The 12,886-nt window shown below is 41.0% G+C and overlaps 1 protein-coding gene across 7 annotated transcripts in view; it reads left to right on the forward strand.

Moving 5' to 3' along the window:
• The window catches only part of DLGAP1 (DLG associated protein 1), a 593,928-nt gene that overhangs the window by 447,168 nt on the left and 133,874 nt on the right, over positions 1–12,886 (forward strand). For all 7 annotated transcript variants that reach the window (XM_039526426.1, XM_039526427.1, XM_039526425.1 and 4 more), the window contains 2 exons: positions 8,554–8,731; positions 12,161–12,401. In XM_039526426.1, coding sequence (XP_039382360.1) covers positions 8,554–8,731; positions 12,161–12,401 — 419 coding nt within the window. The remainder of the gene's footprint in view (positions 1–8,553; positions 8,732–12,160; positions 12,402–12,886) is intronic.

The raw sequence follows: 12,886 nt of genomic DNA on the forward strand, positions 1-12,886 counted from the left end.
TTAAGATGAGTTAAAATATATTTCTACAGTGGCTGCTCCTCACAGCCTGACTAGTGGAGGTATTCATTACATATTTCTGGACACAGCACCATTTCCTTTTGTCTTGTACAGCTATGACACTTAATATTGACACAACAAGGAACCCATGTGGCACAACACTGTTTTGTGCTATGAATTTGCACACTGAAACGCAGAAGACCATCTAATTATATTTTCTCAGGGATAGTTTATTTTATTGTCAAGCTTTCAAAAAAAAAAGGCAGTCACTGCCAACACATTCTCCTGACTCTACACTCCTTTTCATGCACAAGTGAAATATTGTAATGCTTGCTTACAGAAATCCAAAGGATTTATTGGAACACTGCAAGTACCAACCCCAGCACACACGGGCAGGACTGAATATCCTAGTGCCACTGTCTCACCCTGCCCCAAACCAAGACAACAACGTAATATCAAAGTACACAACAACTTAACACTATGATAAAGACACTGCACCACCTATTGGTGGAAGTGCTGTCTGCACTGATCATATGATCATCTAATACATTTGCCATAGACAGCACAAGTACAATTTTTTCAATCTCCTCTCAAAAATAAAAGGAAATATTCCTATCAGATTTTCCCTGTTCTTGTAAATAGAAAAATCTTCCTTGTCCATCTCAGAGTCAATTTGAAGATACAGTGGCTCTTTCTGTAAAACATTCAGAAGCACTCCATTCAGACACAATCCTGCTAACATAGTTTTTCCCCATACGTGTATTTGAATAAAAGTCAGGAGCCACCTTGGGTATGGCCAATATTCACAGAGCACTAGTCACAAAGTGGTGTGCAAAGAGAGCTAAACATTTTCCTTTGCACTCTTCTGATCCTCAATTATATTATGGCTTAGACCAGGGGTGGCCAACCTGAGCCTGGAAAGGAGCCAGAATTTACCAATGTACATTGCCAAAGAGCCACAGTAATATGTCAGCTGCCCCCCATCAGCTCCTCCCAGCGCCTCCCGCCGATCAGCGCCTCCCCGCACCTCTTGATCAGCTGTTTCGTGGCATGCAGGAGGCTCGGGGGGGGGGAGGAGCGAGGGCATGGCGGGCTCAGGGGAGGAGGTGGGAAGGGGTAGAGTGGGGGCAGGGCCTGTGGCAGAGCCAGGGGTTGAGCAGTGAACACCCCCCAGCACATTGGAAAGTTGGCACCTGTAGTTCTAGCCTTGGAGTCGGTGCCTATACAAGGAGCCGCATGTTAACTTCTGAAGAGCCGCATGTGGCTCTGGAGCCACAGGTTGGCCACCCCTGGTTTAGACACTGGACTAGAATTCACTTGTTGCCTTTGTCACAGGCTTCCTGTGTGACATTGGGGAAATCATTTAGGGCTAGATTCTCCCACACTTACTTATATTGAGCAGTACCTTACTCTGTGAGTAGTCCCATTGAAATGAACCATGCAAATTAAAGGAGCACACTGCGCTGTGTGAGTAAGGCTAGCAGCACCAGGCCCTACATCTTCTTTTTCCCTCTGTTCTACATCTTGGGGCTAATAATACTCCCCGTCTCACAGCGGTTTGGTAAGGATCAATTCGCTACTGTTTGTAGGGTGCTTAGATATTATAGATAAAAGTTGTCCTCTTTGTGCTGTGTTCAAGCTGCCTGAAGGCTTCTCTAAATTACACCATCATGCAATGGCCACAAGAGATCAAATCAAGATAAGCTTCAGGGCACCCCAACCACACCTTTATCTTTCCATCCTACTAGTCGCAGGGGGTCTGGTATACAAGCCCTGCGTAAGTAAGCTCTTTGCCTCTCCCTTCAGGGCCACACTTGTACTTGAGTGATCATCCTTGAGTCATGTAGACAGGCAGTGCAATGCAAAGAGGATGCAGCACACCTGAGTAGCTGGTTCCAGGATCTTTGAGTTCAGATGCTCGTGCTGCTAATCATTGTATACACTGAAGTCAGTGGAGCTAGCTAAGCCATTTCACTTTAGGTATAGATCTTGCCCATAGTCGTCATCCTCTGTGAATCATAGTTGGTTGAAGTTGCTGATAATAAACTAAGGAAGTGAAAACTTGAAACTATGATATATTGGCAGATTTATTCCTAAACAGAATGTTCTTCAAAGTTTCCTGTGGCTTTTCAGCTACTCTTTAAAGACTGCTGTATAGTTATTGTGGAATATGATGATGATAATAATGATTTATTACACATTTGTAAAGTGCCAGTCCTGAACATGTATGGAGCTAATAAATAACTCTTTCTATATAAGGGATGCCTTTAACAACAATTTAGCTACCTGAATGTCCTCCTTGCCTGTATTTTAAACCTTAGTTATTTTTTCCCACCGTTTTTAAACATATTGAAACCTGTGAATATGGTCATCAGTGAGCAACAGTCACCTCCTCTAGTGGCTGCCAAAATCTGAGTCCCTGCGTGGCTCCCCATCTGTCATGTAAACCAGCAGTATGATAAGTAGTCACCTGTGAAACACATTCCCAGACACGTGCTGAACTGGTCAGTCGTATAGTTAAGGACCAACTATCTGACAAAATAAGTCAGAAAAAGAATCTATTTGCTTCGACCACCCACATCCAGAAACAATAAGCATATACCACGGCAGAGAAATTAGGTGATTTTGTATAGAACTGGGAAAATACTGCAAAAAAATGTGCAAATACGTGCTCAAATTTTCACATGGATTCATGCCTCTTTTGTATTTGCTTTCCATGAACATTCAAGCAATCAAAGTTTAGTGGTGCCTAGTGCACATGATCATGTCTCCATCTGATGGCAGGTCCCTCTGACTAGAACAACTTGCTTCTTATAGCCACGAGGAGATCCCCTTTAGCTCAAGCCAGTGAGGTCTTTGTTTTTGGTACTGAATAGCCCAAATTTGTTCCCTGTTGGTGACTAAGATATCTATATGACTTGTTACAGTGGACCAGACATTTGCAGAAAGCAAATTTCAAAGATGCATGCCTGGATATTTAGAAAAAACAATTTTTAATTTGACAATACTTGTGCACTGAGTTTTGTGATTTGTTATATTCAGTGCTTGCATGCTCGTCCAATCAATGAACAAAAACAACACCAGGTGACATATTTGATTAATTTGCAAATCAACACAGTTTGAATTTTTTATATCAAATATTGAATATGTTTAGCAAACGGCTTACAATCAATCCATAAAATAAAACAAAAAACTAATTAATTTGATTAACAAATATATTTGAGGACCTTCTGATCTGCTTGCAGCTCAAAAGAGAGCAGTGAAATAGTTAGTATTATCTGATAATTTTTTTGTGATGAATTATTCATTTAACTTGGATTTTATGCATATTTTCAGTGCTCCAAGTAAATTACATACAATGAATTATTTCCAAGAGATCTACTGATCAGGTTTTGGTAAATTGTTATTAAAAGGCTCTGACAGCTACAAATAGAGGTGATAGATAGGTCAGTCATTTTATTTTTAGTGTTCAATGTGTGTGTGTGTAATCTGAACATTTTTTATATCTAATCTATCCAATTATTGACTCACTGCTTGAAGAAGGCAAATAAATGACCAGTCTTCAAATGGTGACAGAATTCTCTAATAATTAATAAATAGTTCAAATTCATTTTTATTAGATCATCCAGAGAACATGGCATTCCAGTTGTGACCCTTATTAATAGGTTTTACAGTACTGTCATAATTACACATGGGGTATAACCATTAAACTAGTTATGTGTACAATTACACAATCAAAGTACACACCTAATATATGTAGACAGTTACCAGACTTATACAAATAAGCTATTTGAGTGCACGATATCTGTAATTGCTTGCAGAAAGTAAACACAGAATGGCACACAGATTCTCTTTAAAGTCAGACTTGTGTGTGTATTTCTTACCATTAATTTTGTGTCTGACAAAGTGGGTATTCACCCACGAAAGCTTATGCTCCAGTGCTTCTGTTAGTCTATAAGGTGCCACAGGACTCTTTGTCGCTTTTTGTGTTTTCTGTCTCTCATTCTCATTCATTCCTACACAGACATATACACACACACAGTAGTGAGGTTTCCATTTCAAAATGGAAAACTGACTTGTTCAATATTGTGACAAAGCCAACTGTGTAAGAAACTGAGGGTATTCCTCCCCCACCCCACCCCCCGAGGGAGAGGTCATGTGTGATGTAGAAGAGCTGTTCCTTTCAACATTTACTGCACTCAGTGCTCTTTAGAAAAATAATAATAATAATAATAATCTCTGAAGCTGTTTGTTTAAGTGGAAGGCCATGATGGAGACCACTTTGGTGTGTGGCTACCATCCTCTTTATATGGTGATACAGTCCATGGAGACCATACTGTGCCATCTTTATCTATGTAGAAATTTGTTCAGATTGAGCATTTCGTATAGGTACTTGTAGCTTTGAATGGCTGAGGCTGCAATTTGTTCCATTTGGGGCAAAAGAATATGTGGCCCTGCTGTGCCTACTAAGGTTCCAGTGTTGTCAGCCACTGTTGATATAAAATTTGGACACCCACCTCAGTAAATGAGTCTCCAATGGATAACAGAAATATAGTTGGCTACAAACTCAAAGAGACAGAAATGAAAGGATGAACTGAATTTATAATGTTTTTTTCAAATACTCCAAAACCCCTCATTATTAGTGATAAACTTGTGGAAACTAAAACTAGTTTTCTTTCCTTTCAAGAAATTCTTCAGTGTCAAGCCTAAGCAAAACATCAAATGAGTTACAAGTCTAAAAATGATTCCCTCAGCCCCAGCATAAGGGACCCCCTCTGACCTGTCTCAAAACAGCATCTCTGAAATGTTTTACTAACAGAAATATTTGAAATGTGCATGATCAGATAACTATGATGAACAAGGCAGTGCAATAATTGTAAATAGCATTTGTCCTGTAAAAGAGAGATGATTTCCTTTGCTACAATTTCAGTATACAAAATCACAACCAGAGGGTCACTATTGACACTGGGATCCATACAAAATATTATTCCCACTTACGATGACAATATTGTTGCTTTGGGTCAAAAAACACATCAGTTAAGAAAATGTATTTATCGTTGGTCTGTCTGACCCAGTGTGATGAAAGAGGACCTTCAGCTATATTACTTCTAGCCAGTTCCCCATTTTTTTTAATGATGTGTTCATTATAGGTGGAAAAACAGAAATGGACTTTTCAAACTTTTGAATTTAAATGAATTTGCATTTACAAGCTACTTAATGTGTTTCCTGAAAATGGAAAATAGCTGTTCGACATGAAAAATGCCTACAGCCTGGCAGCTATTGTCACTATCCAAAATAACTATTGAATGTAACCAAATTACACCCATGTAGCAGTATATTCTTGGAATGATTTATTATAGGGTTAGGTTGTCCAATGACCCCAGCTGCATTTTGTGTACATTATATGTCATTGATTTACAGTTAGCAGCCCTCCTACAGTTCCATAAGAAGCAAGCTGTCAAGTCAAACTGAATATGCTATAAAATACATACATATATAGGGTCTCAAATGTATATTGTGAAAGATTAGCACCAGATTACCTCCCTATGAGACAAACCCTAAGAGGAACTGAGCACCTACAACTCCCACTGATTTCAGTACAAACAGTAGATGCTTAGCAGCTCTGTGCTTGATGACCCAGTCAACTATATGTCTTTCCATTAGGTCTTTTCTTCTGGCCTCCTCGGCCCCCTTATTGATGGTTGTTGTAATGAGATTCCTTTAGTATATTATGTTTGAAATAGCCATTTCTTTGACGGCACTCACCATGCTCTTTTAATAATGGAATGTGTATCCCTCAGCACTTTACTCTTTAATGCAAACAGTAGTCTATTGTCTAATTGCTTTAAAAGTAACACCCATTGCACTACTTGCTATGGTTCCCATAAAGCTCACCTCTGCTGTTGTCATTACAGCATGAAGTTTTGCTTTGGACTAGTCTGTCAATAAATATAGTGCAGATTATGATGTTGTAACTGATTTGTCCTTGATTTACCAAAAAAACCCAACACCTACCAAACAAAATGGAAAGTCAGTTTGGGTAAATAAGAACATCATAATGGTCATACTGGGTCAAACCAATGGTCCATCTAACCCAGCTGATGGTCTTCCAACAGCAGCCAATGCAAGGTGCTTCAGAGGGAATGAACAGAACAGGCAATCAAGTGATCCAACCCCTGTCATCCACTCCCAGCTTCTGGCAAACAGTGGCCTAGGGACACTCAGAGCATGGAGTTGCATCCCAGACCATCCTGGCTAATAGCCATTGATCAGGCTATCCCCATGAACCTATCTAGTTGTTTGTTTGTTTTTTGAACCCTTTTATAGTTTTGGTCTTCACAACATCCCCTGGCAACAAGTTCCCTGGTTGACTGTGCATTGTGTGAAGAAGTATTTCCTTTTGTTTGTTTTAAACCTGCTCCCTATTTATTTCATTGGGTGACCCATAATTCTTGTGTTCTGTGGAGGGGGGAATAACATTTCCCTATTCATTTTCTCCATACAGGTCAAGATTGTATAGACCTCTATCATGTTCTCTCTTAGTTGTCTCTTTTCCAAGCTGAAAAGTCCCAGTCTTTTTTCTCTCTCCTCAGACAGAAGCTGTTCCATACCCTTAATCATTGTCAATTCCAATATATCTTTTTAGATATGGGGCGACCACATCTGCACACAGTATTCAGGATGAGGGAGTACCATGGATTTATATAGAGGCAATATGATATTTTCTGTCCTATTATCTAACTGTTTCCTAATGGTTCCTAACATTCCATTAGCTTTTTTGACTTCTGCTGCATGTTGAGCTGATGTTTTCAGAGAACTATCCACAATAACTCCCAGATCTCTTTCTTGATTGGTAACAGCTAATTTAGACACCATCATTTTATATGTATAGTTGGGATCCTGTTTTCCAATGTACATTACTTTGCATTTATCAACATTGAATTTCATCTGTCATTTTGTTGCCCAGTCACCTAGTTTTCTGAGATCCCTTTGTAATTCTTCACAGTCTGCTTTGGACTTAACTATCTTGAGTGATTTTGTATCGTCTGCAAATTTTGCCATTTCACTGTTTACCCCTTTTTCCAGATTATTTATGAATACGTTGAACAGCGCTGGTTGAACAGACCCATGGGGGACACCACTATTTCCCTCTCTCCATTCTGAAAACTGACCGTTTATTCCTGTCCTTTTGTTTTCTGTCCTTTTAAATAGTTACTGATCCTTGAGAGGACTTTCCCTCTTATCCCATAACTTCCTACTTTGCTTATGAGCCTTTGGTGAGGGACCTTGTCAAATGCTTCCTGAAAGCCCAAGTACACTATATCCACTAGATCAGCGTTTCTCAAACTGGGGTCCACAAGGGAACTCCAGGAGGTCCGTGGGCCCCGCTGATTAACTCGTCCACCTCCCTCGCAGCACCCCCTGCACACCGGGGAACCTGCACACCGGGGAACCTGTTCCCTGGAATGCAGGAGGTGCAGAGATGGAGGAGGGGGGACTGGGGCACTTGGAGGAGGTGGGGAACAGGAGGGGCAGGAATGGAGCAGGGATAAGAAGATGTGGGGTGGGGTCTTGGGGGAAGGGGTGGAGTGGGGGCAGGGCCTGGGGCTGAGCAAGGGGTTTGGGGGTCCACGGCAAATTTTTAAATCAAAATGGGGGTCCTCGGGTTACTAAAGTTTGAGAACTGCTGCACTAGATCACCCTTGTCCACATGCTTGATCACAGCCTCAAAGAATTCTAATAGATTGGTGAGGCATGAATTCCCTTTACAAAAGCCGTGTTCACTCTGCCCCAACAAATCATGTTCATGTATGTGTCTGATAATTCTCTTTTTTACTGTAGTTTCAACCAATTTGCCTGATATAGTAGTTAGGCTTACTCACCTGTAATCGCCGGGATAAGGAGGCTTTTTAAAAAATTGGCATCACATTAGCTATTCTCCACTCATCTGGTGCAGAAGCTGATTTAAATGATAGGTTACATACCAGAGTTAGTAGTCTGGCATTTGAGTTCCTTCAGAACTGTTGGGTGAATATCAATTTGTTCCAAACCCTCCTCTAATGACACCTCAATCTGGGACAGTTCCTCAGATTTCTCACCTAAAAATAATGGCTCAGGTGCGGGAACCTCCCTCACATCCTCTGCAGTGAAGACTGATGTAAATAATTCATTTACCTTCTCCGCAATGGCTTTATCTTCTTCGAATGCTTCTTTAGCACCTCGATTGTCATTACTGTGTCCCATTGATTATCATCATTCCACCAAGTTTCTGATGCCTGTTATATCGATATTCTCATTTAATACCAGGCACTCAAGTTCACTCATCTTAGTAGTTAGACTTCTAGCATGTGTATACAAGCACTTATAAAAAATTTTACTTATAAATGAACTGGAACTGGCTGATTTGCTGTACTGTACTGAATTTATATATGCCCCAGGGTTACATAATTTCTGGTTTGAGTTTTACTTTCTTGCAGGACAATTTACTGTCATTCCCAGTCACAGTTAAGCTATTTGCATTTGATGAAATGTCTCTTTCCCACTCTTTCCTTCAAGGATATCCAGCGAACACTCTCCAAAACTTCAAATCCGGAGCCACAGTTACTTGAGGGCAGTGAGTGAAGTCTCAATCAATAGAAGTTTGGACAGTCTGGACCCTGCAAGTCTGTTAACTTCTCCTAAATTCCGTTCCCGGAATGAGAGCTACATGAGAGCCATGAGCACGATTAGTCAGGTGGGTGGCAAGCATGCACAGCTAAAAACAAGATCAAAATCAGGCCCCAGCCAATTCAGCTGTATGTGCAATATGTAGAACCAGAAACCCTTTTTATTTGTGCAATGAAGTCAGACATGCAACAAATTACATATTTTCAAAAGCATTTGAATTTTAAAAGGACTTATGGGGATGTTTTTCATGTACATTTTTATGAAGGAATAAGATTTGAAAATGTCATAGTCTAAATTTTGAAAATTGTTTGGTGATTTTGGTTGCACAACATGAAATGTCTTAAAGGGGCCTGATTTTTAGTGGACAGGTGCTCAGCACTTCCTCTAAGAAGTTTCAGGTTTAGCATACAAAATAACGAGTCACTTCTAAAAATGTAGGACTTGGAGTCCTAGTGAGAATGAGTTTTCCTTTAAGAAGTGGGGACCATAAAATGTTTGAGGGGGAAGAAGAATAAGGGTTACTGGTATTTTCTATTCCACAATTGTTTTGACATAAACCTTTTCAAAATATTGGATTAATTAGCTCCTTTTACACATTTTTTTTAATTCTGATAGAGCTTTGACTTTATGATGTACATGGTACATATGTGTTTGGTTCACACATTAATTATGAAGATGTTATGATTTTTCAGGAAAATAATGCACATCCTCTTTTGTGCCAGCTACCGTCTGTCAGTTGAATATCGTGCACTCTGGGTCATTTTAAATTGTAAGTGTTGGCACAGTGGAATAGCCTGCCCTTATATAAAACATGCATATGGAGTCATCATGCTGTCACATCTGTCTAGCTGCCATGCATGCAAAATAGGACACCGGTCAGGGATGTGTTGAGTGCCCTCAACTTTGCTTAAAAACAGTGGGAGTGAAGGGTGCTCAGTACTTCAGAGTTGGACCCTAAAATGGTGCTAAGATAGAAGGTAATTTTCTTTGGGAAAACTTGAATGAATATACACATTAAAATATCATAGTCAGATATGTTGTTCTGCAATGGTATTCTGGCATGTTATGTATTATTTGCCAACTAGTGTAAGGCACCGCATTTCATTTGGTGGTGTTTGCTGTGACAAAGTTCCTCCTCTGCCTTGGTGGGTTCTGCACTTTCTGGCGGATTTGCTCACCTCAGAGGTTCACAGCAGCCCTCAGTTTGGCTCCTTTTGTTAGTGGCACAAACCTGCCGTTCATTTGGCTAACCTCATCACTGGCCAGCATTAGGAAAAGGAGGAGAACAATCCCCGCAGTCTCTGCTGGCCCACCTAATGGGTCAGGGACAGGCCAGAGACCTTCCCCTCTGGTGGGACCCTCTGTCCAGATCAACTCCTCTTATATCAAATAGGGAGTTGGGAGGATGGGAGGAACTTTCAGCCCAGAGCCCTGTGGATTGCAGCTGTCTTTAGTGTCTCCTGTAACAGCTGTGTGACAGCTACAACTCCCTGGGCTACTTCTCCATGGCCTCCTCCAAACACCTTCTTTATCCTCACCACAGGACCTTCCTCCTGGTGTCTGATAACGCTTGTACTCCTCAGTCCTCCAGCAGTACACCTACTCACACTCAGCTTCTTGCACGCCTCTTGCTCCCAGCTCCTCACACGCTCTCCTCACTGACTGAAGTGAGGTCCTTTTTAAACCAGGTGCCCTGATTAGCCTGCCTGTCTTAATTGATTCTAGCAGCTTCTTAATTGGCTCCAGGTGTCCTAATTAGCTGTCTGCCTTAATTTGTTCCAATAAGTTCCTGATTGTTCTGGAACTACCTCTGTTACCTTACCCAGGGAAAAGGGACCTGCTTGACCTGGGGCTAATATATCTGCCTTCGATCACTCTCCTGTAGCCATCTGGCCCGACCCTGTCACAGTGTTCTAAATCGCTGGTAATAACTCATGTTGTAGATGACCGTCACTGCTGTTACAATTTTGAACCTCCAATTTATGCCAGCAAAGGTAAAGGCCAATTTAACTGGATAGTACATTTTCAGTGGAGATTTCCTTTTTGGACTTAGATCAATTTTCATTTTAAAGTAGTCATGGAATAAAAATAATGCTGTCTCTGTGTTCATATAATATAAATATCAAGGCAATCTAAAAGTATCGCTGGTTGTACTTAAGAAATCCTGGCCCCATTGATGTCACTGAGTTTTTGCCACTGACTTCAGTGGGGCCGGGATTTCACCCATGGACTTTTATGCAGGATGAATGGGCTAGAGGAGTGACTTCGGTCCACGATGAAGTCTGCACTGTTCAGGCAGGAATTGCTGAATTTGGAAATTCAGAGGCATCATCTGCTTACTATACACTGTAGGAGTCTACAGCACTAGCACAAAGTATAAGCAGGTGCTGTAGAAACAGAGTTATGAAGGAAGCCGGCAGAAAACAGCAAACTGAAATTGTAAGCGTGGGATAAAACTATTTGACTCCAATTTAGATGGATTGATTTGTGAGATGATTGAAGCTATCCATGCTCCAAAGAGTGTAGGCTTCCTCGCCAGTAAAAATAGGAAGCTTAAAAGAAATCCTAGAAGTGAGCTCTGGGAGGCACCTGTCTGACAATCTAGTTTATCCTCTGCCAATGTAGGATTGTTCTTTACAACATAATATCCAGTGCTCTGTCCATTGTTTTTTAAAGCAATCAATCTCTTTCTACTATTTCCTGTAGGAAGTTATTCCATAGTCTAATAGATTTCACTGTTCAGAAATATGGCCTGATACTCAACCTATTTTTTCTTAAAATTCATCCCAGTATAGCATCTTTCATATCTTCCTAGACCATCCTAAACCATTCACATCTTCCCTTGGTCTCTGTGCCTTTAGAATGCCTGAGAAATAATGAAATCATGGTATACATTATTGTTTCAGATGTGCATTTTTCCTATGGTGATTATTATAATTTTAATACCAATCTCAGGATTGAGCCTTGAGTTTAAAAATGTGGGTGCCCATTGCCATATAAACACGGGCAAATGGCTGCAATGTTTGTAAATTTGCAAGGCCATGTGGTTTTGTGTGTAACTCAGGCTAGGAGAGCCTGGCTCTTTGTTATTCTCTGGGAGCTGGTTCACAAAATAAGGGTTAAATAGTCTATTATAGCTGTCAGCCAAGGGAGTTAGTCCTTTCATTCAAGTTGGAGAGGCGCAGACTCTTAATACTAGAAATCCCAGATTTAATCCCTGCTGTTGGCCCAAGTTGGGTTAGTTACATGAGATCGGGACTGAGCCCTCAGTGTCCATAGTTCTGTATTTTCTTTACTCTGAATATGCACGTTGTATATTTTTCTTGGAGAATTGTTACTGCATTTAAAAAAAAGATTTAAAGTGTAAATCACTTGCTGTTCAAAGGGACCTTTTAATGGAAATTTTATGTATTGTTCCATCTTTGTAAATGTTATTACAGGATAGATTGCTCTAATGGGATATAATTACAGGAAACTACCTGTTCTTGGCCTGCAGGTGAGTGAGATGGAAGTAAATGGTCAGTTTGAATCAGTCTGCGAGTCAGTGTTCAGCGAACTAGAGTCTCAGGCCGTAGAGGCCCTGGATCTGCCAATGCCAGGCTGCTTCCGCATGAGGAGCCACAGCTATGTGAGAGCAATTGAGAAAGGCTGTTCCCAAGATGATGAATGCGTGTCGCTGAGGTCCTCGTCTCCCCCACGCACGGCCACCACAGTGAGGACCATCCAGAGCAGTACTGGTGAGTAACAAAGAGGGAATTCGGAAGGGGGCAAAATAAAAGCACCACTTGGCACAATATATATTACACTAGTGGTAAAATCATTGCTCCAAATCCTTGCTAGGCATGAAATGCACTGGAAATGCTACGTTTCTTCTGCATATGTGGACCAGACTGTGGGAAACCTGCATATCCCCACATACCATAGAACTATGCTCTTCCTGGGAGCAGGAGACCCAATAGTGTAAGGAGAGACATGCAGATCCACTGACCCAAAAACACAGGGGTGGAGAGAACAAAGAGGTCACATCTGCTACTCTTCCTGTTCCCAGGAATGCAGCTACAGCTAGGCTGTGCAGGAGCAACACACTCTGGCCCTTGTTGAAATGGACCTTTATTGGCCCACAGCTGGGCAGACTGTTACTGGTACCAGTGAAAATTTGGATTCAGTTTGTTCAATGCACAGCAGTGTATTGGAGAAAGAATTACACAGGCAATAAAAGATT

Source organism: Mauremys reevesii, linkage group 2 (genome assembly GCF_016161935.1).
Source record: "Mauremys reevesii isolate NIE-2019 linkage group 2, ASM1616193v1, whole genome shotgun sequence".
Taxonomy (NCBI): Eukaryota; Metazoa; Chordata; order Testudines; family Geoemydidae; genus Mauremys; species Mauremys reevesii.